This window comes from Mirounga leonina, unplaced genomic scaffold, assembly GCF_011800145.1.
Source record: "Mirounga leonina isolate KUSES-001 unplaced genomic scaffold, KU_Mleo_1.0 Mir_151, whole genome shotgun sequence".
Classification (NCBI taxonomy): Eukaryota; Metazoa; Chordata; class Mammalia; order Carnivora; family Phocidae; genus Mirounga; species Mirounga leonina.
The window spans coordinates 556,106-583,610 of NW_023270377.1; the positions used below are offsets into that span (position 1 = coordinate 556,106).

The window sequence follows — 27,505 nt, forward strand, 5'->3', positions numbered from 1 at the left end:
ATGGCTGTCGAGGAGCCCAGCGGGTCACAGCACACGGACGCCACGATCCTGCGCCCACGGTTTTGTTCTGAAATACGTATGATTAGAAAAACCCTGGCGTCACTTGGTCGATAAGACCAAACAGGTCTGGGCTGCCAGGCCGGCCCCCGAGTGCCCCCACCCCAGGCAGCGCCCTCACCCCCACCAGCCCGCCCGTCTGAGGAGGAGGACACAGACGTGGCGGGAGCGCCACGGGCATTACACCACCAGGTGGCGGCGTATGGGCCACGGCGTCCCCAAGTGGCGCGGGCGTCACACACTGCAGTTATCACTCAGTGCCTTTTTATTGCCATTGGGTTTGTGACTGCTGATAGAGTGCCGGCTTGAGGAGCAACGGGTGGATAAAAACCGTGGCTGGGAAGTTCTTGTGAAGAGAGGGACCTGGCAGGAGCCAGGAGGACTCAGAACCTGACGAAGGTGGCGTCGATCTGCCGCACAGAGGGCAGGGCCAGCATGATCTTCCGCCTGTACTGGGGGTCCTTCTGCAGGGGGTTCCGCTCCAGGTACACCGTCTCCAGGCTCTTGGCCGCTTTCAGCTCATCGAGGTCGCTCCAGCTCTCAAGGAGATTGTCGTTCATCTGGAGGACACGCACACACATTAGGAAAGCCTCTAGGACAGAACAGCCCCGGGGCCTCCCGGCCCCACATCTGAGCAGGAGCCCACCGACGCGCTCCAGTCCTCCCCACTCAGAAGACAGCCTGGTGTCTTCCCCGGAGCCTCCTGGCACCTCCTGGCCGCCTTCCAGCAGCACTCCAAGGGGAACGCTCTTGCTCACGCCCAGAACTTGGGCCACATCACCAAACAGGGGCTAATCCAAGTTAAGATCAACAGAGAAAAGACAAAGCAACACCGCTTACAAGCCCCGCCCCACCTCTGGGCAGAGCGTTAAAGCAGGTTCCACTGTGCTTCCTACAGACCAACTTGGTGGTTGTTCCCAAGGCCTGACTATGTGCTCTGACCCTAACACGGCCAGTAGGGCAGAGGCCACGCCAACTAAACGTCCATCTGTCCCGTAAGCTGCCTCTGGCCTGTCCCACTAGGGACACTGCTGGTGTCTGTGAGGGAAATGCCCCCCACCACTGATCTCCCAGTGCCCACGTGACGTCCCCAGGATATAAAGCTGGACGAGGGGCTCAGAGGTCTGAGCTGTACTGCTCAAAGCAGTTAGGGTCCATCCTCCTGACCGCCATGGCCCACCTGGAGGGGACCCGCCAGAGCTGGGCAGAGTTCTCTGACTTTTTAAACCACCGTCAAGACGAGGGCATGGCAGGCCTCTGGGTTCAGAGTACCCGTCACAGCGTGTGTCTCTGACCAGCTCAGTCCACACCTGTCCTGTGGATGGTCACGGGGGGCAGGGCAGGGGGCTCAGGGAGGTGAGCCGCCCTGGTTTCCACCAGTTCCCAAAGAATACAGCAGAGGAACAAGTGAAAACAGATGGCAGAAGGGCCTCTGAAGGCAAGATGCACTAAGCGCCTGGCTGAAGGTGGAGGCGAGGGCTCAGGACGGGTGCGCGTGTGAGGTGCTGTGTGGCATGCATTCAGCAACCACCTCCCAGAGAAATCAAAAAGCCCTGACTTGACTGCCTGCCAATTCCTGTGGTGTAAATACCCCGCCATGGCTGATTTCACGCTACCGACATCGGGTCCCTGACCGCAGAGCTGGGATGAGGCGCACAGCTCCGATGAGCGAGGGCACGTGGGCTCCAGCCTGTCACTGCTCACAAGGGTTTTGGATGACAGGAACTTTAAATGAGGGGCAAGCGGAAGAGCTGCCGGGAGTGCATGCATCATTACCAGCTTCGCGCCTGCCGGTCTGATCCCCCAGGTCCGGTCGTGCCCGTTCTAGAAACACGCTTGGAGAGATGGCGGCCCCGGGCCCCCCACGCACAGAGGCAGAGAGCAGGGGCGCACCTCCCGAAGGACAGGGCGCAGACCTGTCCTCTGTGAACCTACGGTGGCGGAGGGTTTGGTGTCTTACCACTACTTGTTCTTTTTTTTTTTTTTTTTTTTTTTTAAGATTTTATTTATTTATTTACTTGAGGGAGAGAGAGAGAGAGAGAAACAGCATGAGAGGGGATAGGGTCAGAGGGAGAAGCAGACTCCCCACTGAGCAGGGAGCCCGATGCGGGACTCGATCCCCGAACTCTGGGATCATGACCTGAGCCGAAGGCAGTCGCTTAACCAACTGAGCCACCCAGGCGCCCACCACTACTTGTTCTTAAGCATAGATCACATTTTCCTATTCGCACATCTAGTGATTTTGGATCAAACACTAGACACTGTGGATAATATGTTATAGAGACTGGATTCTTTGAAAAGGGCTGATTTTCTGTTCTAACAAGCAACTTAATTACTGGCTGATCACCTTTGGGCTGTGTGGGTTTGGTGTCCTTGTCAGGGCCCCTCTAACTTGGTGGGGACCAGCCTCCAAACCCCACCTCTTCTGGAGGTAGTCTTGAAGCCTGACTTCAGACTTTATTAGGGTGGGTTTAAGTAGGTCAAATCTGAGCCTGTGGTCCTTACCCTCAGGAAAGGCCTTTCTGGAGTCCAGCTGGATGCCAAGAGTGTTGGCAAGATCCTTCTACTTGGGCAGGACTGAGCCGCCCTGCGTCCCCAGTGGTATTACTGGGTGAGCCTTGAGGGGGGGCCTTGTGCCCAGACTGCTCAGCCCTCAGCCATGGACTGACAGGGGATCCCCACATGGACCTCTGGGGCCCCTTCTCTGCACAGCTACCCCCTCTCCAGGGCCGTGTCTCACCATAAACTTTGATCTCTGCTTCTTCAGCTCAACCGAGCTGCCACGCTCTCCTGGGGACGCAGCCTCTGCACTGCCCAAGCAGAGCCAAACCATCTTGGCGCTTCTCACGGCCAGAGGCTAGCCTGTGAGCAGTTCCACGGCCACGGCCAGATGACTGTCTTTATTAACTTCCTGCGATGACACACACTTCCAGACCCAGCTGTACAAGGAGCCCTATTTTCACAGAACTTCTTGGGGGCCTCATGTGCCACCAGAACCCAGGTCTTAGCCCTTGTGGAGGGACTGAGGACTGTGTCACGAGGGCCCTGACGCCGAGAAGGCACTCTGCTGCCAGCCTGAGTGAGTGCCTCCCCCGGGAAGGGACAGCGGAGGGTAACTCTTTACGGACAGATTCTTAAGTGTTTTTCTGTTAAGCCTAAGTCTAACCACTCGTACAACTTGCGTGGCTCACGTGGCCAAGTGCCACGTGAGACGCCGTGGCTGCGCTGTCAAGGCCAGTTGAGAGAGAGTGCGCTGAAGGGGAGAATCACTAAACGGCGCCTGGGCCTTAAAACACGCAAAATGTATATTCATTTAACAAAAGCATCAGCAGGGCACTGTTTAGAAGGAAGAAGTATTTTTGTGGCATCGTCTGCTTAGAGACATCTCCCTGCCATCATGGCGGCGGACTCCGGTGTGGAGCCCCCGGGGCCTCTTCTGTTTCACTATAGCTTCACTCCCGTCTGCCACAGCACACGCTTCCGTCTCACACTGCGGGCCCGTCACCCGTCCGCGGCGCGGCTCGCTTTACAAACCCCAGATCCCAGCACTTTGGATGAGCTGCAGCCTGGCCTCAGGGCGGTTTTCTCCAAGATTCAGGGAGTGCCGAACTGGAACTTTTACGCGGCCGGTGCAACACTGTAACAGCGTCTTTGATACAGTAACTTCCAGAGAGTCTTATCTTTGTATCTTTCCAAAGTGGAACACAAAACCATTCACTTGCATTGTTTCCATACACATTCCAGGGTCTCCTGAGCCCCCGGCGGGGCAACGGTATTATGCTCATGGAGGGAAAACTGATCGCCTTCCTATTTTTCCTTTTAAGTTCTTTACGACGGGATATAAAGGAGCAGGGCTTGGGTGGGCCCCTTCCCTTCCTAGAGTATCTCCCCAGAAGGGACAATTTTTAGCCTCTTTTAATCTAGAACATTTCCCACACTCTGTAGCATAATTCCAGTAGTGGATTCAGGCAACGCTCGTCCTTGGAGAGCCAGATGTCTGCCGTGTGTCACAGAATATCTGACGTTTTCCCAGCAGACTGCCCGTGGTTATCAGGACCCAAACTTCACAGGATGTATTTCCCCACCTTACGATGGTTTTTTGGCTGATATTTAGATAGAAAACATGCACTTAATTTTCCCCAAACTCAGTAACATCTTAAAAACAGAGGTGTAGGAGAATTCTCAAGATACATTTCATACACCACTGGTAGAATACCAAAATCACTCATTTTTTGAAAACCCGTAGGACATTTCAACAAGGGGACATGTGCTTTGTATGCTGCTGGCATTAGAAGAGGTGTCTGTGACTTCAGAGAACGGCAGGGACTCCGGAGAGAGCCAGAAAGGGCCTCCATGATAGAGGCCAGCCTTCTCACAGCCCCGTCACGCAGGCAAAACCCTGCTGCTTCTGCTGTCCTTGTCGGTGAGACCCGCACACGCTCCCGGGCAGGGTCACACGTGGGCATGGATGCCAGGACCTCGGGCGCGGGGGACATGCTGTTGATTACCTCCCGTGGCTTCTACTGAGATCTTTTTCTCCTTGTCACGGGTCACATTATTCTGCTTCTTTGCACACTGAATACTGTGGAGGCTACATGACTTAGAGTCAGAGTTTTGTTGTCCTTTAAAAAGCGGTGTTCCGGCAGAGCCTAAGTCCCGCGGAGGCTTGGTCACCGGCTCTGGGAGAGTGTTTATCCGCCCCTGACGGGCGGCTGTGCCGGGCTGTTGATGGGGCCTCTGGGGTGTTTGGCATCATCCCTCCGCTCCGGCAGGTCGAATGCCAGAGCCTCCACGTGCTGTGTGGCGTCTGGAATCTCTACCCGGCCTTGAGTTCCCGTGGCTCTCTGCTGCTGGGACACACGAGCAGCAGTCTCCCTGCTGCACACCTGCCCAGAACATTTCAGCTCCCAGGAGCCCCAGCTCCGATTTCTGCCTCCTTTGTCCAGGGACACAGCCGCTGTGTCTGGGCCCACTTGTCTGTGGAAAGTGCCCCGAGCTGAGGGCCAGGGTGTGACCATGGTGCTCGCCCCGAGCCAACAGCCTGCAGACAGCTGCCACCTACGCTTGGCCGTGTCTGTAGCTGTCCATGCTGACAGGATAGGCCAATGGCCCTATTCCATGCCTAAAACTACCTCCAAATCCAAATTCAAAATGACAGGTTACACTTGCTTGTATCTGTATCTACTCTCTTGTATATGGAGTGTTAGGATCTGACTCACGTTAGTATACTTATTTATCCTGTAACATATTTAAAATAGTTTCAAAATGATAATACCAACGTTGGCACGAATAAAACTAGCGAGTGACATGCAAGATCTTTCTTCTGGGAGTTATTTTACAAAGGCCACAGTCAGAGCTCTGTTTCCTATGTCACTTAAATAATTCTTTCCTTTGTGTGGTTGTTGTACTAATTTGAAATATAGCTGGTCATTTGTTTCAGTCCGTTTGGAATTGTAAATTAAAAACATTTAGAAAACCAAACTACGCGAACAGATGCATTCAGAGAAGTCGCCCTCCACCTTCCCTCTCAGGCCCCATAGGAGACCATTTATGCAGGTTAACGCTTCCCGTGTTTCTCTTTGCAGGAATGAAGGAAAGAGGTATCTGTTCTTGCTTATCACTTTCTATACATGTCCACATGATCTCTTACTCTGGACAGTACAATGCATGTTTGGGGCCTGTCCACGCAGGTTTCTGGGAGCCGTGATGATCTGGCGAAGGAGAGACTATCAAGGGAGCTCCCAACTCCGCCGCTCTTCCTGCTTGGCCTCACAAACCTCCCTGCCTGGGACCTTCGCCTCTCCCTCAGGAGGTCACCAATTTCTGCTGATTCACCACTGGCGTTTCTCTTGAACTCATTCCCCTTTTCTGACCCTGCTGTGGCCGCCTCGGGCCAGGTCCACTCATGCAGCCATAGCAGCCGGCGAGGCAGCGGGGAGGGTCCCGGGCCTCTGAGGGCCTCCATGGTCCTACCAGCATGAAGCATACTTTAGTAGCCACATGCTCACCTCCTCAGCTGTCACTGAAATACTCCTGCTTCTCCTTTTCCTCCGGGCATAAAAATGCTCATTGCTGAGAAGTGGGAAATACAGCAAAGTATTTAAAAAAAGGTAAGAATCACGCCCAGTCTCGCCACCCAAGGAAGACCACGGTCGATCTTCTGCTCTGGGAGCCCGTCTACCTCAGTAGGGAGGGGCTGGCCTAAGTTTTCCCTCTTGTTCTCTTGGAATATACTTTTCTACACATTTGTTTTTCACTTAGCAAAGAAGTACATGCTTGTTATGGAAAACTTGGGAGGAACCAAAGAGTATGAAGAGAAACAGGAAAACCAGCTGCACATTTACAATCCAGAGACAAGGGCTTCTCGTTTCTGCGTCCACACTTCTAGTTCTTTCTCTGCTCATGTGTGTCCACAGGCACCGAGTTCAACAACATCTCGATCTCCCCCAAAATACTTTGCATATTCCTTTTTCATCAACACTATATTATGAGCATTTTTCTGTAATTAAATCTCCTTTACAAACATCATTTGAAGGCCTTGTTTCATAGCGGCATATTTCTTTTTTTTTTTCTTTTTTTTAAAGATTTTATTTATTTATTCATGAGAGACAGGGAGAGAGAGAGAGGCAGAGGCAGAGGCAGAGGGAGAAGCAGGCTCCCTGCTGAGCAGGGAGCCCGACGTGGGACTCGATCCCAGGACCCTGGGATCATGACCTGAGCCGAAAGCAGACGCTTAACCATCTGAGCCACCCAGGCGCCCGTGGCATATTTCATCATACGGATATATCATAATTTCTTTATTATTCCCTAAGGTGGAAAAACTGTATGAATAATACAAACCTAAAGTTTCAGAAGAAAATCTGGGTGATTGTTTTTATAAGCTTTGGGTTTATAATCTTTTCTAAACTGGACACCAAACACAGAAGAACAAGGAAAAGACAGATTTGTCTTTCTTCTTTCTAATCTGATCTTTTTCTTTTTTACAATAAACAGATAGACTTTATCATTAGAAAATACAACTAAGCTGTTGCCATTGTAAAACAACGAATCCTGATAGTTATGTATTTTGTACATAAATCTTTGAATTTCTCATCATTTTGTTAGGGTCTCGAGGCCCTGAAGACTGCACAGGCCCCGTGTGCTGACGCGAGTCCCGCCAGCGTATCCAGGGGGCACTTGCCACAGCACAGACCACATTCCGGCAAAGGCTCTGCCAGCCTGAAGCCCAAATGCCACAGCTCACTGTTTTAGTGTATTTTAAAAATTAACAAAATAGAAAATGTTTTATGTATTTACAAGCAACTGTTACTTCTTACTCCGTGACTTGCCTGTTCATGCTCTACCCCATTTTTTTTTAGGATTTTATTTATTTTAGAGAGAGACTGAGCAAGCAAGTGAGCACAAGCGGGGCGAAGGGCAGAGGCAGAGAATCCAAGTACACTTTCTGCCGAGTGTGGAGCCCGCGTGGGGCTCGATCCCACAACCGTGAGATCAGGACCTGAGCTGAAATCACGAGTTGGACGCTTAACCAACTGAGCCACCTGGGTGCCTCTCTACCCTCCTGTTTTCCTGTGGCACCTCTGGATGAGCTGTGTTTAATATATGGATATTAACCTTTAGCTCACATATTTGCACAAGCATGTTTTCCAATGGTATCTACAGTTGGTCTCTGTCCAACTAACCAACTTCCCCTCCGAAGTTCCTTTCTCTTACTCAGCCTCTTGTGTGCAGGGCACTGTTCTAGGGGCCGGGATATAAGAGTGAGCAAATAGATTCCTCTGCCCTCATGAAGCTTATGCACTGCACTAGGTGAGTGAGACAGAAAAATGAAAGTAAGTAAAGAGACAGGACTTCTACTTCAAGGGAGGAAGTAATTGGAGCTGGACTTGCCTTTCTGTAATAAGCTAGAAAATAGGACAAAGCACATGAAACCGCGGTTTGCGTATGTTGGACAACGGGCAACACAGGACGGGGACTCCCGAGAGCAGGAAAACAAGGAAGGGGAGCTCTGTGCCCACATGGCCTTTTGCCTGGAGGCCCTCTGTGGACCACAGGGGAGCCCAAACACAGCCTGCTGGCCACTCTGAGTTGAGGCAGGGCTTGTAGTTTGGGGAGGCAGAAATAGCTGGAGTTCTTGGGAGAGGAGTGAGCTATGTGGGGAAAAAGCTTCAGAGGTGCACCTACTGTCCCCTGGAATCTCAGACTGAAAGCTGAGTGTGGATCGGCCCAGGAGCAGCCACCACAGGCCATGAGCTGGACAAGGCCCGAGCTCATGCAGGGAAAGGACATGTTCGTGCTCCCACCAACCAGAGGCAGAGACCTCACTAAATGCCCGGGGCATTCACTAGATGCCCAGGATGGATCACAGCCTAGAAACAGAGCAGAGAAGGCTTCGAGGACAGGCTTCTTAGACTCACACTAATAAAGCTGCAAACAAGTCTCAAAAGGATCAAGGGGTGACTCAACCGTCTGCCAGATAAAAAGTCCAATACACTTTAAAACAACAAAAATCCAGAGTCAATAACTGAACATCTCTCTCTCTCTCTCTTTTAAGATATTTTATTTTTATGTAATCTCTAAGCTCAACATGGGGCTTGAACTCACAACTCCGAGATGAGAGTCTCATGCTCTCATGACTGAGCCAGTCAAGCATCCCCAATAACTTACCATCCTAATGGCCAATAGCAAATACAAAAATTACGAGCCATGTGAAAAAGAAAGGCTTTAAGGGAAACACACACGTAAGGAGAGAAACAGAATCTACAAAAAGAGAACCAAATTTTTTTTAGAGTTGAAAAATACAACATCTGAGAGAGAAAGTTGAGTACATGAGCTTAACAGCACATGAACACTGCAGAAGAGAAGATCATGACGTCTCCGACACGGGAGCAGAAGTCATACAAACGGGAGCACGCAACATAAAAGCTGGCAGCCCCGCTGCCAAGCGCTGGACAACATACGCGTCACTGGGAGTTTTAGGAAGAAACTGGGGGAAGAAGGGGCAGAAAAATTTTTTGAGGAAATTATTTTCAAAAGTTTTCTGCATTTGACTTTGAAAACTATATATTCATAGACCCAAAAAGCTCAATAGCACATGACATGCAAGTGGCAAGAAAGACAAGTGATAAAAAGAACATAAAATAGCAGCTGGAGGGAGAAAGACGCATTGCACACAAGGGAACAAGGACAAAAATGACGAACCACTTCCTATCAGAAACAGCTCGAACCGGGGCCCCCGGGGCGCGTTCACAGTGATGGAAGGCAGCCCCCAGCACGCTGTGCATCCGTACTGTCAAGAATGAAAGCAAAGCAAAGAGGCTTCTCCAGAGCAATCAAAGCTGGAAGAACTGGCTCACAGCATGCTGCACAATAAAAATGCTAAAATTCTTCAGGTGGGAGGGAAACGCTACAGTGCAAACTATACAGAAGACTAAAACATGCCAGAAATGGTAAAACAGGTGGGTTTTCTTGTTACTAAATTTCCTTTGGAGTGCCTGGGGGGCTGAGTCCATTAAGCATCTGACTCTTGGTTTTGGCTCAGGTCATGATCTCAGGGTCGTGAGATCGAGCCCCGGGTCGGGCTCCGCACTGAGCTTGAGCCTGCCTGGGATTCTCCCTCTCCCTTTGCCCTTCCCCACCCACATGCACGCTCTCTTAAAAAAAAAAAAAAATTTAATTTCCTTAAAAGATAGCTGATACAGTGACATATCATGGGGTTTATAACCTATTAAAAGTAAAACATAAGCCAATATTAGCTGCTGGAGAGGAAAGGAAGCGTGCTCCTGGAAGGGCCTTACATTATATGTGATGTGCTGTAATATTACTTGAAGGCAGACCGCGGTTAGTTAAAAATATACTTTGTGATTCCTAGAATAGTCACTAAAAGTCAAACACACAGATATAAGCAAATATGTCAACAGTGGAAATAAAATGGACTATCCCCAAAATAACACCGTTTTTCCCAATCTAAAAAGGCAGGAAAAGAGAGATAAAGGAACAAATAAAAAACAAATAGCAAGATGGCAGATTTAAACCCAACCATGACACAGAATGCAAGTAAATGTAATTGTATTAAATATAAGTAGGGTAAATACCTCGCCTGAAGGCAGAGATGGGTCAGACTGGATAAAAAAAGCGAAACTCCTATGTTGTTTTAGAGAGATACATTTTACTTATTATGAATGAAGACAGGTTGAGTAACTGGATGGAAAAAGATACCCATGGAAACAGTAATCAGGAGAAAGAGAGTGGCCAGATTAACACAGAGAGGTAGACCTCATGACAAAAACAGAGGGCAGTGAAGAAAAGGGATGTTCCATATGATGAAAAGATAACGCTTCAAGAAGACACTACAATTCTACAGGTCTATGCAACTAATAAAAACCTTCAAAATACAAGAAGCAAAAGCTGATGGAGCTGACAGGAGAAAGCAAATCCACAGGTATGGACGGGATATTTCAACAACCTTCTGTTGGTAATTGGCAGAACAAATAGAACATCAATAAACACAGAATTTGGGTGATTAAAAATTTATGAGGACTGGCTTCCCATTTCTCCTTCAGAGACTAGCTAACAGCTAAGCACACCCCATATGAGCACAGAGGGGTTTGAGAGCTCCTGGTTTGCAACCTCCCCTCCTGGAACGCATAATCCCGCCTGCTTCACAGGGTTGCTGTGATCAGGAGATCAGAAGACAGAGCTCCAGCTTTGAGCAACTGCCAGCCTGCCCGCCTCCCTGATGGCCGGGGTGCCCCACCGGGCCCTACCTGTGGTCTCAGCACCCCATGTCCCATACTCTTGTCCCTTGGCAGGGCACGGAGAAGGAATCACACGTTTCAGAAACATGGCTTCAGGATCAGCTGGTGTCCCTGTCGCCCAGGCCCTCTGCCACTGGGTTCCTCATTTGTCATTGGGTTCCTCTGTGTGGTTCCCTGGCCTCTTCAGAGCCAAACCCCTTTTCTCTGATCCAAGCAGCCTATCCCCAGCTGCACCTTCCTGCAGGGGTGGGCTGCACACTAGACCCACTGGGCTTACGGTGGCTCGCTGGTGCCCCTGGCCTGAGACCCTTTTCTTTCCTACCTCTCTAATTCTGGGTCTGGTGTCCCCAGATCTGCTGTGGCATCACAAATGGACACTACCTAAGACCCAGTGCTATTAATGAAGGGCTGGGACATGTTCATGAGAAAAGAAGACCATACAGGATGTGAGCAGGGTCAACAGCATGGCTAGACGAGGACAGATCCCGCCTTAGATTCAGCATGAATCCTGGTCAGACTGAGCACATCCAGGACAACACTCAGCTCATAGCATCACAGGGTCAGAGTGTGCAGGGATCCCTGCGGGGCCACTAGCCTGGGGACGGGCAGCACACACGCCTATGGGATCTGATGTGGAGGGTCTCAGTTCAGGGATCATTCTGCAATGCCTTTAGTGGAGTCAAGAAGTTAAGACTTCCTTCATCCTGTTTCTCTTCCTATTGCTTCTTATTGGCTCTGTGATACGACTCCCCAAAACCACACATCAGAGAAGACTCGGCGGAGCCCAGGACGGACTGCACAAACCCAGCCGACTTCTCCTGTGGGGCATGTCCACACTGAACGCACGAGCTCCCGGCCAAGCTCCTGGTTTGGCAATTCCAGGGTCTCCCATGTGGAGTAACGTGGGGCCTGAGATTTTGCTCCTGGGTGACGCCGACGCACAAAGCCAACACCCAACTCCGAGACGGTGCCCGCCCCCCTCACCCTCCTGGGGGCTCCTGGCCGGCGCCCCCGCCCTCGCTCACGGCACCCCGCTCCGAGGCACCATTTCAACAGAAGCAACATCCACCCCAGCGTGTATCCACTTACCCAGAATTCCTGCAGCTCTGTTAGATGGCTGATGTTCTCAATCTTTTTGATTCTATTTGATGCAATGTCCAACATCGTGAGTTTGTTCTAAAATAAGGAGATAAGATTTTTCCTGAATTACCCCAGTTCAACGACGACTGTGTGACCACGCACATGGTGTCGGGGGCCAAGCTGAGAGCTGTGGGCAAGCACCCTCTCCACCCTCGTGGCACAGGAGCGTGCTATCAGGATGGCGATGCAGGCCCCCCCAGCCGTTCACTCACACGCAGAACCCTCACGGCCACCGCACGGAACGCTCATCACCACTGGCACCTGAGGCTCCCAGCCCCGGACTCCCGGACCCCTGTGCACCAGGGTCCCCATCCTGGTGAGATGCGTGGTCCCGGAAGAGCAGAGTGACACCTCCCCGGGAGCAGGGCAGGCCTGGGGCTCAGGGCGCGGGGGGGGGGGGTGCTCCATTGTGTGGGGGCTTCTGGGTGGGCTCTGAAGAAGGAGTGACACTTATAGCCACATCTATTCAGTCTATCTTCAGGACATGCACAATACCTCAAAAATAATCCTCAAAACAGTATTTTTGTCTTCACTTAAGAGATGAGGAGCCCAGGGCTCGCCAAGGGAGGAAACCGCCCAGGTACGAGCAGAGGTGGCAGAGGGGCACCGGTGGCCCCAGCCCGTGCTCCTGGAGGACACCCTTCTTCTGGGAAGAGGCCACCAGGAGGAAGGGGCAGAGAGGAAAGCCCAGGTGCTGAGGGAGAGCGGGTCGAGCGCCGGCCTGGGATTTACGGCTGATAGAAGAGAGCAGAAGGAGTGCTCGGCCCTACTGAGGACAGTGTCCGGAGCGACTGAGCACCCTCTGTAGGCCAGACGCTGTGTCTCCTGCTTCTAGCGTGTGCCCCACCATCCCCTTCCTAAGGACGCTCAGCAGACACTGTCAGCTGAGCCTGGGAAGTAATTTTTTAAAGCTCGGTTTCAAGATTTAACAGAGTTGAATAACACTGTAGTAAAAATGAAGTCTGTTAAAGCTTGCATTGCTTGCTGAACCAGGTCTAATCAAACCAAACGACAAATTTTTCTAAAATCAAAAGGGAGGGGCGCCTGGGTGGCTCCGTCGTTAAAGCGTCTGCCTTCGGCTCAGGTCATGATCCCAGGGTCCTGGGATCGAGCCCCACATCGGGCTCCCTGCTCAGCGGGAAGCCTGCTTCTCCCTCTCCCACTCCCCCTGCTTGTGTTCCCTCTCTCGCTGTGTCTCTCTCTGTCAAATAAATAATTAAAATCTTAAAAAAAAAAAAAGGGAAACATTTAGAAGTTGGTTGACAGCCACTGATAAGCGTTCATCCCTTCTTGTCTACCCATTTCTGACTGTAGATCCCTTCTTACATTTTCTGCTGCATTTGTGGGATTCTGATTTCAGATCCTCCTAAGTTTTAAGGGAAAGTTAAAAATTGTCTCAATAAAATAAAAACAAATCCATGAACACACACATCAGCCCGCGGGCAGCACCGTCCTGACTCAGAAGGGCTCTGGCCCTGGTCTCTGACTCCTTGAGGGTCCGCCCCTGCCTGTCCTCTCTGCCCCCGCAATGTCACCCAGCAAGAGCGCTGGCCAGTCACTCTCCAGGAAGCCACAGGGTCCACGCCATGTCACGTGGCAGCTGGGTGAGGAGCTCCTTGAGTAGCTTGTGTGGGGCCTGTCGTGCGCGCTCAGATTGCCGTGTGAGAGTGCTGCGTGACAGGAGCCCCCCGCCTGGGGGGCTGACGGGGCTGCAGCCAACAGGGACTTTGGGCAACTCAGCAGGAGAGGGCGGGCAGCAGGCAGTGCCAGGCTGGGGCTGCCACCGCAGCGATCTCCAGCCCCCTGAGCCCATCCCGCGGTGCTTGGTGTCATCGGGTGAGCGTGCTTCCATCATGGTGTGGGCCCCGTGCGAAGGCTCAGCACCGGGGACATTGTGGCTGACAGGACTGGTCCTGGGTCTCTGAGCACGGGGACTCAGTTATGTGCTCGACACGGTCTTGTTTTTTTTGGGGGGAGCTGGACAGTGTTTTGAAAGCTCATCCAAAAGCAAACCAGTAGAGAATTGCTTCAAAAAAAAAGAGGAGGAGAGGGGCGCCTGGGTGGCTCAGATGGTTAAGCGTCTGCCTTCAGCTCGGGTCATGATCCCAGGGTCCTGGGATCGAGCCCCACATGGGGCTCCTGGCTCAGCCGGGAGTCTGCTTCTCCCTCTCCCTCTGCCTCTCCCACTGCTCATGCTCTCTCTCTCTCTATCTCTGTGTCTCAAATGAATAAATAAAATCTTTAAAAAAAAAAAAAAAAAGAGGAGGAACCGGGCGGGGCGGGGAGCAAGCACAGCAGACAGGCGTCCAGCGCGCAGTGACACGTCGCAGACGACTGTGCGTGCGGGGAGGAAGCCGCGGCGGGCGGCGGCGGGGAGGGAAGGTGGTGTCGCCAGTGGTGCTGGGACAGGGCATTTGCCACTTGGGAAAAACAAACATTTACCATTTACTTCCTTACCTCCCAGAACAAAAATAAATTCCTGATCAATTAAGAGAGAAAACTTAAATGGACATTTGATCTCCAATTGAATGAAGCCCTGAGGAGACTGTCACTTTGGACCAGTGATAAATATTCTAGTAACATAATTACCTTTAAAGCCACAACTGCCTTTTTCCTTTTTTTTTTCTGTTTTGTTCAGAGGCCCAACAATGACCTGGAGTTGAACCCAGACCACAGTGTAGCACAGCTACCGGGAAATTCTACACTCTCGCTTCTTTCCCATTTGCTGGGGACCTGCGCTCAGTTGCCCGGGGGGGCATGGGGCGGGGGCACCCACAGCTTGCCATGGGCGTGGGCCCCTCAGGCTGGACACCCCGTGTGCACGCCCTGCCAGCTGCGCTCTCAGGGCCTCCGCGGAGTCCAGCCTCTCACAACCCTGCCTCCACCCACCGCTCCGCGCCGCCCAAGCGCGCCCGGCGGGTACGCCAGTCTGGTTAGCTCTCAGTCGGACTGCAAGTGGAGGAAGGCGACTACACTTACCACGGGCCAATTCTCACTCCTCAAAAATTCTAGGTAGTGGTAAAATGAAATTCAGAATGTGGTTTTCCCTCTAAAACATTACTAACGGTGACTAGACCCAGGGGCTGAGGCACAGAGGCCAAAGCAGCCTCTACTAAGACTGAAGTGCTAGGTTTACAATAACCAAAGTAACCATGTGGTTACCTTTGCTGGCAATAAACAAAACAGAAAAAAAAAACCCCAGTAAAATTGAATGAGAAAAAGTCTTTTATTTGTCTTGAGTACTGCAGGGAGGAAAAGTAGGCTTGCCCACAGGCAGCTGAGTGCCGCCCGCCCGCCCCACTCAGCGCATCTAAGACTGTCCTGTGCAGGGCAGGAGCAGGGCTATCCCTGGGAGGTGGACAGGCCCTTCTCATCCCTGCGAGGGCGGCTGAAAAGCAGGGAGGAGGAGGAGGAAGGTGCGGGGACTCAGTTCAAAGCTGAGGTCCCATGGCCCCTGTGGTCTGGAAAGCGGTGGGGCAGGAAGTGCAGTGGGTAGGATGGGGAGGGAGGGAGAGCCGCCGACGCCTGCCAGCCCTCTGCAGGCTGGGACACCTGGGGAAGGCCGTGGTGCTGCTGCGGACTGCACAGTGCACCCTGCCCCGGAGGTCCCGGTGCTGACCGCAGCGTGGAGCACCAGCAGCACACGCCTTCGCGGGGAGAGGGAAGACTGCACGAGCTTCATGTGCATCCCAGTGTGCGCGGGGACGGTCTCGACCATAAACCTCGAGAGGCAACGAGGCTTCTTCAGACCAGGCCTAACCCGCACCGCCCCGGCCAGACGCACAGATGTCTTACATTGTTCTCCAGGCCCTCGATGACCTCGATGCCGTTGTGGCTCAGGTACAGCTCTCGAAGGTTCACCAGGCTCTGCAGACCCTCCATCTTGGTCAGCCGGTTGCTCTGCGAGAGGGAGGGCCAACAGCCGTCAGAACAGCACGGGGGGTGGGGGGGGGAGACAAAATGGCTTTTAGGGGAGGATACCTCTTGTCTAGAAGAGGCCTAACACTAGCCCTGCACTCCCAGTGTGCTGGAATGGAACTTGCTGGAGACAGAGGTCTAGATACCAAGTCTGCTGCACTGGCTAGAATGCATGTGAGAGGGTTAGAGGCTTTTAGATAAAGAACACTTCCTTAGATGTGCTTAGGGAAGGTCTACCCCCATAACTCAGCAATTCAAAAATGTCAAATCCACTCAATATTTTAAAATAAATTACTTCTTATTTCTTTCAATATATGTTGTAACTCAGAGTATACAGTCCTTTTTAAATAAAGAGTCTGCATAATGTTTGCTTTATGAAAGGCACAAGTGATTTGGGGAGATCTGCCACGCCCAGGACATGCCACCACACCTTGCCTCAAGGGCCTGGCTCCACTCATCTGCTTCCAGCACAAAAGGTAGCGTGAACCCAGGCATACTCAGGTGCTTGCCCACTCGCAAACACAGGGCTCTGCTCTCCATGAGGGTGCGGAAGCTTCCACCACTGAGCCAGACACTTCAGGAGCCTTAGCACAAGCTCAACCCTCTTAAGACGACCCTGTGGCTAGAAACCACCCAGGGAAGGAAATTTTATGTGTATGGACGTGTAAGTCTCTGAAACCTGACATTTCAATTGCTCCCTGCTGGTGAAGGGAGCACTGATCCTGGACACGGGGAAAGACAAACATGCAGGGTGTTGGGCAGTCCCGCCCCAGCTGGGGCGTGGCCAGATGGGCATGAAGGCAGGTCGGTACCTGCATACTGAGCACTGTCAAGTTGGTAAGTGCATCCAGGTTCTGAAGTTTAGTGATCTTGTTTTTCCCCAAAAACAAACTCTCCAGACTGGTTAACGTGTCAATGTTTTCAATTGCCTGTGAAAAAGACAGGGTAGTAGTTAACACTGTGTGGCCCACCAGCTAGACCAGGGTAGGCGAGGGGCCTGGGCGAGGAGACACAGCTATTCGGACCGCAGCCCTGGGATGTGGGCCAGTTACTTGTCCACTCTGGAAATTCTCCAGTAAAATCTCACTTAAAAGGTGGATAGTCCAAGGCCTTGTCTCCTGGGCTCACCCCCAACCCTCACAGAGCTCGAGGTCAGGGGACATCCACAGATGAGCAGTCCCCACCGAGTGCTAAAGTTCTGAGTAGACACGTTATCATGTAATTCCACGTAGGGTTCATTAAAATGCATCCCAAGAGCCTAGGTCTCCCCAGAAGCAGCTCTGACCTCAGGATGCCACCCAGGATTCCTGGGAACAGGCGCCCCCATTCCATGGCTCTCTGTCCCCCGTCTCAGGGATCCACCCTCCCTCCCTGCCAGGATCCTGTGCTCCTCTAGTCAGCTGTCAGTGCCAGTGCCAGGTGGAGAGCAGAGGGTCTAGGACATGCTGACTCAACCTGCTTCCCTCCTGAGGTTGCTGCTGCCTCTCAGCAAGCGGTCAGCTTTTGCAGCGCACACCGACCCACCAGCAGGTGCCAACGGCAGGTGCAGCCCACCTGCACATCACAGCAGGATCGAGGATTCAGGGGGAGGGCATCCTTAGCTGCTATTAGCTACACTGATTTGTGATGAACCACCTTCCTCCTAGAAACACTGCAGAGAGAGACACTTGATAAAATGCCGGCGACATCTGGGCCACTCTTCACTCTCTAGTTTTAAATGTGCTACTTTGCTACGGGGGCCATGTGACTGCTCACAACTGTCCCAAGAGGCCCTCCTGGGTTTGCATCCTGACCAGCTCTCAAGGGCCAAGCTGGCTGATTACAGGGTGCTGTGAACAACCAACAGCCAGATGGAGGCTGTGTGTACCACAGAAGTAGGGGAAGAACTGCTTGGACAACTGGCTTCACTGGGATGTCAGGTGGGCATCGAGTGGTCTTCTGGCTAGCAGATATCCTCATTACTGTCCTGCTGACCCTTCCTCCTCTTTGCTGGCAAACCGTCGTCGCCACTGCCCCCACCCCAATGTCAGTCCTTCTGTGACCCCGTCTGTGTTTCCCACCCTGGGTTCTGTCCGGCAGCTATCGTCAGATGGGTAAAGGACTGCTCCTATGGACACCAAACCTCTTTCCCAAAGCCTCTTCTGTCTACTCTGCCCAACACTCCCAGAGGTCGGGTCGGACAGAGCGTGGCAGGATGTGAGGCTGCCGTGGGGCGTATCCCAGTTGTACGAAGGTGTCCGGGGAGGATGGGCCAACCACACACCAAGATGCAACATGCTTCCTGCGGCCCCCGTGTGGAGGTCAGGTTTCTACAAGCCACCACTCTGCTGTGTCTGGGATACTGTCATCTCAGAGAGGCTCACCAAAGAACACAACCCTCAGCACATGGAAAACCAAAGTGCTTCCCTCGGGCAGAATGAAACTGGGGTGCTTTGCTAAGGTTTAGGTTGTGATCTGGATGAAGAGCAAGTAAAATTTACGTGCAGAAAAAGGGCTAGACCACAGAGTTTGAGCACATGTTCTTATTAACAATGACCTGCAGTTAGCATTCTCTTCCTGGAAAATAAAATCACACCACAGGAACACCTAGCCAGGCACACACCTAGCGCCCATCGCCACCAGTCCCAGAGGCCAGGCCCCTGGCCACGTACCCGCACCTACCCGGATGCGGTTGGACCCCAGCTCCAGCATCTGCAGCTGGTGTAAGTTGCTTATGTTCTCAATTTTACTGATTTTATTGTTAACCAAGAAGAGCTTCTTCAGTTGCGTCAGCTTTTCAACTCCTTCAATGTTTCTCAGCAGATTGAAAGAAATATCTAGAATCCTGAGAATAAGCGAAACATTTCATTTTTAAATGAGCACAGGTGGCATGGAGCTCAAAATGCAACTAAGCTGGAGGCAGCCCCCCCACCAGGTGGGCCACACACCACCCCAGCCGCCCGCCGGGCTCTCAGCACTGCGTCGAGGATGGAAATCGTGCTGGCCCCGGACCGGACCCATCAATGCCACCTACAGAGCCAGGCGCTGGGCAGGACCCTGTGGCAGAGGTGGCCTCCCAGGGCTGAGAGCAGGGGCCCAGGGTTGGTTCTGGGGAGACTGAACAAGCCCCTCAGTCGTCCCCCAGACTCATGACTCACTCCAGCTGTGTTAGCGCCTCCAGATTCTCAATCTTCTTGATTTGGTTGTCATAAAGATCCAGCTCTCGCAGACTCTGTAACTCCTCCAGATTCTCAATGCATTTAATTAAATTTTGACGGAGGCAGAGAGTCTGAGGGATGAAAAAGGACAGTTGACACAGGCGATGGGGAGGCCATGAGATGCCAGCTGTGTTATGGGACCGGCCTTCCGGGGCAGGGGAGGAGGTTCTCATCCTCCTGTTGTCTCCTAGAAATGTGCTGGCCTTGGAGAGGATGGGTAGACACCCAAAGGGAGGCTGGAGGCAGGCCTCGCACTGAGCAGACCTCGGTGGTGAGGGAGGCATTGGTCAGGGTTGGGGGTGTGTGCGGTTTCCCAGCAGAGCAAACTGCTAGTGGGCTCAATTTTTAACAAATTTAACTGCAACGAGGTAAGGACTACACAGTCCGGGGTGTGCTTAACTGTAGGCAGGCTCAGCACTGGCTCATCGGCTGGCCTCGGGAAGCGCCCACTGGCCTCCTGGACTGGGCTGTAAACCCCACCATGTTTAGGATAAAAAGTGCCGACAGCAGCTCAGGACACAGGCCAGCAGCTTCTGCAGAACCGACCCTCAGTTGTCGGGGGGATGGGCTCTGGGGTGTCAGCATCCCCTCCAAAGGAAGGACAGAGTCGCCCTCACCTTCACTTTCTTCAGCACCTCGAAGCCCTCAATCTTCCCAATGCGGTAGTGATTCAGATCAACATCCTGAAATGAAGAAGAAATCCAGCTGCAGAGAAGCATCTGAAGACCTGCTTCCTGGAGCAGGAGTGGAGGGGGGCCAGCGAGGTGGGTGCAGGGGAGGGTGAGGAGACAACAGTGAGCCTGTAGACAGGCGACAGTGACACAGAGGATAGCTGCAAGATGCTCGTTGGCAGTTTGACATAAAAATGAACAGTGCGTAAAGCCTCTCGCCCTATAGCCCCCTGAGCGCAAACACAGGCCTAGGCGCCCGCCGTCAACTACAGGCTTGGGGTGGGGGCTGCGGGTGGGGCACCAAGGTGATGCTTCCTGGTGGTCTCCTGCCTGCCTGGAGCTGCCAGTGTTCAGTGCGCGTCAGATACTGGGGAGGTCGAGGCCCTGCCACTGACAAAGTAATCACCCGACCCACTCGTGTCACTTAGGTGACAAGGGCGGTTCATCGGCCACCCAACCCTCTGGTTACACAGGGCTGGGGTTTTAGTCACTGGTATTAGAAACAAGCAGGACACAAGGAGTCTGACCCAACCAAGCAGGGCTCAGATGACCTCGCCTAGGAAATCACTTACTAATCTGGCACCTCCGTAAAAGATACCCTTACAGTCAGAGTGGTCCATCACCATGCCCCCGTGGCTGCGTCCAGCAGGTAGCATTACCTCTGCATCTCTGTCCAGGTTGATGGTTTCCATATCCACAGGCAGCTCTTGTCCTTCTGAAAAAATGAGAAGGAAAAACAAAGCCCATTCAGAGCCTTAGTGTCTGTGGCACTGGGACTTGGGCTGCCTGGCTCAGCGCGGAGTCACGCACAGCAGAAGCCACGGGGCGGCACACGGAGGCTCCGGATGGCGTGGCAGGGTTAACGCCCTGCTTGTCACGGTCACTTTTCAAGCGTTCAGATGTTCCTGAACTCGGCTCCTGGCAAAGGTCTCCGAACTTCCATCTGTGCCACTGAACTTGCCAGGAAAGGAAATGTAGCCTGAAGCTGTTTGCAGGAAGGAGGGGGCTGGCCGATGGAGCCTCAGGTGAGCCCAGTCAGCGGTAGGGGATCCGCCCAGAGCTGCCCAGCTGGCAGCGGCCTGCCCTCTCCTTTCTTGTCAGTGGCAATCAATCAGACCATCTGAATATAGCTCCTGCTGGGCATGTCAGATGTTCTAGGATGTGCCTTTTATTGCTTTGGAAAGTGGCCTCGTTGTCTATAAACACTTATCTTTGCAAAGAGGAAACCAAAACAAAGCACAGCTCGACAGAGGGACTGGAGAGCCCTGACCGATTTAAACACACTTCTCCACTGGAGGCACGAGCTAATCCCAGCAGAGAGGCCCCCCGCCCCAGTGCTGGGGGAGAGCTGTGAGATGCGCTCAGGCTGCGGAGCTAACGGCCTGGAATCAGTTGCTTCCTGGCCTTCGTTTCCCCTAAGCTGACGGAAGTGTGCGTGTCTAAAAACAGCTCGATGCTTTAAAAAAGTGTAACAGTGATTCTTGGATTTCATCAACTGTCTGACAATTTCTCCCCTCAGTCTGCTTGTATTAGGATCTGAAAAAGGCCATATATTGTGACTGGATGACATTTCTCTAATGTCCCTTTTGGCTCTCCGAGGAAACTGGGCCGCCTGGCTTGCCACGCTTCTGGGGAGCGTGTGGTTGCTGCTCTCCTGGAAACCGGCTGTCCCCACGGCTACTTTTGCCTGGCTCCTACTGCTACCCCTCCCCTACAGCAAAGCTGCATCTGCTTCTGCTGTGGAACGGGCCTACGGCCCTCAGACCTCACGCTCCCGGCGCCTCCCGACGACAGGGGTCCGCTCCGTCTGCTGGCCAGCCTGGCCCCTCGACTGGAGGCTGTAGAGGGGTGCACTTAACAGCGGACGGACCAGCTTAACAAAGCAGCACTGGCTGGCGCTGGCTGAATTCAGTCTCCTCACTACACCTTCTCCATAACAATCAACAATGGCTAGTCAACAAAATATGTCATTTACTCTAGTTTATTTACTAGAATTATTTGCTCTAACTTTACAAGATATCAACCAACCTAGGAATGAAATAAAAGGAGTTGGGGAAAACCAAGAGATAGACCCAAATTACTCCTCACCCCCAGACACACAAGTGCAAGGTCCATGAAGTCTGGAAGCTGCGATGAGAGAGGCAGCACAATGAAGGCAGGTGTCCAGGCAAGCCAGCGTCCAAACCAGGACACCGTGAGAGTGCGAGCAGCATTGCGGTCACGCACGGCCGGGGGGCAGAAACCAGGCCTGGGCTCCTTAGCACGGGGGCTCACACAGCTTAATGTGGTCGTGTCTGTAACGTGCCCGGCACTCAGGGCAGGCCCCTCAAAACAACAGCTTAACCTCTGCAACAGCTGCCAGCCTAGAATGTTTCCCCAAATGTACATGTATTCATCTTTTTCTTTTTTTTTTTTTTTTAAATAAGTTACGGAAAATAAGTGAAAGGTAACAGTTGACATGTTTGAATTTTATTTGAATTTAGGACTTAAATAAATACAGGTGGGAGCAGAGCGAGTCCTGGTTTCTCTCAAGGACTTATAAAACTGCATATTTCCAGAGTGCTTTTTTTTTTTTTTTAAAGATTTTATTTATTTATTTAAGAGACAGCACGCGCAGGAGCGGGAGGAGGGGCAGAGGGAGAAGCAGGCTTCCCGCGGAGCAGGGAGCCCAATGTGGGACTCGATCCCAGGACCCTGGGATCATGACCTGAGCCGAAGGCAGCGGCATACCGACTGAGCCATCCAGGCGCCCACCCCACCCCCCACTTTAAGACTTTTCCAGGGTGCTTTTAATCAGCTAGTAGTCCGAAAGAACGCTGGATTTAGACAAGCTGGGTTTAAGTCCAGCTGCTCTACTTTGTCACCGTGAGCCCCCGGGCGAGCCCCCGGGAGCCCGCGCTCACCACCCAGGGAGAGAAATCCCCAGGACAGGGCCCCACCAACTCTCCAGTCCTCCAAAAGTGCTGGATGTTCAGATGGGAGAGCAGGTGATGCTCCCACCTGCTTGGTCTTTCCGTGACTCAGACATAACGAAAGCTTTCCTCCATCACTCCCGTGTACTTATTCCACCTACGCTGCTTCCAGAATATCGACTCTGGAGCTCCAAAGTAAACGTGGCTGATACTTTGTGGTAATCTCCCTTTGCCTTAAAATTAGGTTGCCATAGTTACCAATCATCTTCACTGGCACAGAGCACAATGTTATTTTAAAAATTATTTTGTTTTTTTAGAATTTGTGGGTTTTATTACCATAAGGGTACAGCACGACTATTACTACCTTAAAAGTCCATACATTGTGTATAAATCTAGACAATGCAGAAGGTACATCCTCTCAAACCTGTTATTCAGAGACCTTCAACTGCAGTTTGATGTTAGTTAAAACTTTAAAGTAGATTAAAACTTACAAATAATTAATAATTCTAACAGTAAGACTTTAACATGCATACTGTTTGGAAATGTGCTGTTCTCACCTAATCATGTATCTTGGACATCTTTCTGTGTGTTCATATGCCCTCTCTCATTCTTTTCAATGTAAATCGATTTTTCTAACCAAACCAATAAAGATCACGGTTGGGGAGGGTGAAAAACCACCATTATGGACTAAGAACCTACTTTTCTCATCACTTTTTAATCTTACTTTAAAACTTCCTTTTTAATCAGTAAAACAATAGGAGGCTGCTGAGATATTTTCTGCATGAAACTATTTTCCTAACATCTTGGCAATTTAGAAGTCAATCCTCAGGCCTCTCATATGGTGAAGCACGACTTAGAAATGACGTCTCTAAAATACTAAAAGTGCTATTCTGAAATTGGTTTACATTGCTATGATAGGAAACAAAAGCACTGTCAGTGAAAAAAAAATTTTTTTTCCCAATCTCGCTTTCTGAATATATGGTTAATAAAACAATTTTCTGGGTCTGTTCCAGATGATACTCCAGTACTAATGTTATTAGTAGCATTTGCCTTCAGTGGAACTCAAAAAAAAAAAAAAAAAAGCATCCTGCTTGCAAGCGCCATAAACGAGTCAGCTCACGGAGGGGGTGCCTCGGCGGGCTCACTGCTCCGAGAGCACACGGCCACCAGCCCCCGTTGGGCCTCCAGTGCTGCATCAGCAGATCAAGAGTCAGCCAAATGAATGTCCCTCTCGCACAGCAGTCCTCCCACGGCCCTCTCCTCTCCACCACACAAGGGGGTGGGGTGGGGTGGGGTGGGGTTGGGCAGATCATAGGCAACACGGCCGCACCCTCCCCCTTAGAGAGTTTAAGGCTCTTAACTCGGCCTGGTACCTTCTGGATCCTCTTCCCCCTGCGCCTCTCCATCCTTTAGGCTGTGCTCACTGAGGTCCGCCACTATACCGCTGCTCTGCTTCTTCCCTTCCTCATCGCCAGACTCTTCAGATTCGACTCGCCTGTCAACTGAGCCCACACACATCAATAAGAATTCACAGCCACTTTATGTGACGCCCTGAAGAGCATTTAACAGACGGACATCCAGCTGTAAGTCAAAAAGACTTCATCGAGAAACATTTATTGAAGTCAGCTCAACAAACACGAGTGTCTTTCCTGTCTTGGGCACCACACGAGGTGTACAGTGGTGGGGACAACTTGTGTGGGGGAGGGCAGAGCAGGGAGGACACACGGGTACTAAGATGATTAACATACTCTTCCTGCCCTCAAGGAAATTGTGAAGAAATCCCAGGTGCTATAGAAGCCCTGGACCATTTGTGACCAAGCGTACTCATGAGTGACACAGTGAAGCACCTCCTGTGTGGCTCGCTTTTGGCCTGGACGTCCACGTAGAGGGGACCATTGTGACCCTTCCACCACATACCTTCATCCACGCTCCACTATCCATTTGGCCAAGAAAACCAGCCCAGTTCACAGGCCCACGTTCTGAAAGAAATCAAGACTAACTCAAATCAGACTGTGGGCAGAGGGGGGGCTGTAATGAAAGAGGAGGAGACACCCAATAGTGTGCCAAATGCCCCCAATAAAGGTCACTGGTGCCACACATCTACACACAGCAATACCAGCTTTGAAAGGCTGGTAAGCAAATACTTTTTGAATTAGTAAATAAGGCAATGACTAAATATGGCAGGCTGGTAAAAATTCTTTGGCAAGACTGTCAAATAATTTTCCTTTTTCATGATCTACCTCAGAAGGCTATCTCGAAGAACTGAAAACTCCAGTAATAAGTTACTGGAAGTTATCAACAATACTGAAAGTATTTTCTTTCCTGACTGCAGTTTGTCCACAAAGGGGTGTGCTCTTTGAGGAAAGGAAGTTTTATTTCTTCTTTGTATCTCCTCCTGGGCTGAGAAAAGTAGCACCCAGGGAAGGAGTGCTGGATAAAACCAAGTCCTTATGAAATCCACCTCCCAAACCTCCAAATCCGTTCCTTCTTCCCCACCCTGGCAACTGCCTGGGCTCCTGTCTGGCCTCCTAACTGGTCTCTCTGTGGCTTTTCTGGCTCTGTCTAATCTATTCTGCATTGCTAGAGAATCTGATGTGATTCTAAAATCCAAATCTGATCTTTGACTCCCAAAGTTCTTACTTTTATTTTTTTAAAGATTTTATTTATTTATTTGAGAGAGAGAGAGAGAGAGAGGGAGAGACAGAGAGAGCACAAGCAGGGGGAGTGGCAGCAGGCAGAGTGAAAGGGAGAGGCAGACTCCTTGCTGAGCAAGAAGCCCAAAAGATGTGGGACTTGATCCCAGAACTCTGGAATCATGACCTGAGCCGAAGGCAGACGCTTAACTGAGCCACTGAGGCGCCCCAACTCCAAAAGTTTTTGGAATGCCAGTCACTCCTGCTGAGATTTCGCCTTGCCCATAGAGACACAGGCTGTTTGCTTTTCCAAGCCTCACTCTCCTCGTATGTACAAGGGGGCTAGGATAGGACCCACAGGCCAGAGGTGCTATCAGGACTAAAGGAGAAAAGGCACAGAAGCAGTCAGCATGTGCATGACATGGAGTAAACACTTGGTAGTTAGTTATTACCAGGCACAGGGCACTCTGTGGTCAAGGCTAAGAGAGAGCAAATTCTACTGGGTGTGGTGTGGCTGTGACCAGGGTGGCAGGGACTGAGCTACCGAAGGGCAGTCAAAGTGAAATGTGGGACTCTATCCTGAAGGCAGCAGAGGGTCTGGAGCATGAGATAGGAGATCCAAATACAAGGCAACTTTGGGATACTGGGAACAATGGGCTGGTTCAAAGTATTAGCAGTGGGAATGGAAGAGGTATTGAAGACCTGTAGATATTAAGGACATAGAGGCATCAGATTAATTGGATGGGTGGGAGTGGGAGAGAGAGAATCACCTACATTTTGTATTTGCCATTTACCAAGACATGCAAACAGGTGAAGCGGAAGGAGTAGTTTGGGAGGAGGGGTGTCAAGGAGGGGGGATAGGAAGAGGTGCTTCCTTGCTTAAAAAAGATCCAAGATGGGCGCCTGGGTGGCTCAGTCGGTTAAGCGACTGCCTTTGGCTCAGGTCAGGATCCTGGAGTCCCGGGATCGAGTCCCGAATCGGGCTCCCTGCTCGGCGGGGGGTCTGCTTCTCCCTCTGACCCTCCCCCCTCTCATGTGCTTGCTCTCTCTCATTCTCTCTCTCTCAAATAAATAAATAAAATCTTAAAAAAAAAAGATCCAAGACCCTTCACCAAGGTACTCCACGACCTTCTCTTGCCACCCTCCTCCAACAGGACTGTCACTCTTGGTCAAATGTTCTTCTAAACCACTTTCTTTCAGAGCACTTTGCTTTTGTCTTTCTTAAACTGAAATGATTTGGATGTTTCTCCAGCCTGGTGATTTGTAGTTATCCTTCAAGGTTCAGGTCAGAGCTGGATTTGGTTGGGCAGCCACCACTCCAAACACACCAGCTCTTCCTTCGCACCCCACCGCCCGTCCTTCCTCCCACATAAGACAGAGGCTTCCTTCTGGGGCTCTGTACCTACCGCCACCCACCCCCAACCAGCGGAGACCAAAAGCATGTAAGCCCTCGAAGACATGACTGACTCTCCAGCTGGTGTGTGTGTGTAACTACGTCCACACATAAGATGCAAATGACTTTTTTCAACAAAACTGGAGTTGAATTTAGTCTCTTCGGAACTATGATAGCTTTGAAAGCAGGCTTCCGCTGTTTAATAATTCAGTCTCTCGCTCCTTTCCACCCCTTCCCCACAACCCGTTCGCTTACGAGAGAAGCCTGCTCCGCCCCCACCATGTTCACCCATGAGCCGACTCGGGCAGGCCCCACGGCGCCCTGCGCCTCAGTTTCCCCGACAGCTGCCCGGGGGACAGACCCGGCGGGCCGGGCTCAGAGGTTCGGTGCGAGGCTCCCACCAGCCGGCGGACACCCGGGCAGCGGACCAGCGTCGTCAGTACCCACCCACCCGGCCGCGCCGCTGCTGCCCCCCCGGCCTTGGGTCTGGCGCCTCCCGGCCGCCCGCGCTTTCCGGGCCACCGCAGCCTCCGCCCGGGGTCCCCGGGTCCCGGGCCGCCCCTGCCCCGCCGAGCCGGCTGGCAGCTATCAGGGCGCGGCGGGGCCCGGGTCACGGCCAGAGGCGGGACGGCCCGTTTCTCCCAGGCAAGGCCGGTGCGGGCCGCCGCCCCCCAGCCCGCTGGGCCCTTGGGCCGCCGCCCCACGGAGCCGCTCACCCTCCATCATCTCCTGCGACTGTTGCTGGCCCGCGCCGCGTTCCGCCGCCATGTTGGCTGCTCTTCCCCTTTCCGGAATCTGTCGCCTCAGGCCCCTCAGCCAATCAGGGC

The 27,505-nt window shown here is 52.0% G+C and overlaps 1 protein-coding gene across 5 annotated transcripts; it reads right to left on the reverse strand.

Annotated features, from left to right (window-relative positions):
- Positions 1-304: 304 nt before the first annotated feature.
- Positions 305-27,498, reverse strand: PPP1R7 (protein phosphatase 1 regulatory subunit 7). 5 transcript variants are annotated; one of them, XM_035006708.1, is made up of 11 exons: positions 27,395-27,410; positions 24,570-24,631; positions 24,026-24,154; positions 20,400-20,455; positions 19,687-19,752; positions 19,010-19,140; positions 18,534-18,696; positions 16,685-16,801; positions 15,750-15,854; positions 11,904-11,990; positions 305-617 (listed from the first exon to the last, which is right to left on the reverse strand). In XM_035006708.1, exons 4-11 carry the CDS (start codon positions 20,430-20,432, stop codon positions 441-443), a joined length of 879 nt encoding a protein of 292 aa, XP_034862599.1. In that variant the 5' UTR covers positions 20,433-20,455; positions 24,026-24,154; positions 24,570-24,631; positions 27,395-27,410; the 3' UTR covers positions 305-440. The 5 variants fall into 5 exon arrangements, with proteins under 5 accessions (XP_034862599.1, XP_034862596.1, XP_034862595.1 ...); XM_035006705.1 differs by lacking the exon at positions 24,570-24,631 and having other exon boundaries at positions 27,395-27,496; XM_035006704.1 differs by lacking the exon at positions 24,570-24,631 and having other exon boundaries at positions 24,014-24,154; positions 27,395-27,496.
- Positions 27,499-27,505: the final 7 nt, after the last annotated feature.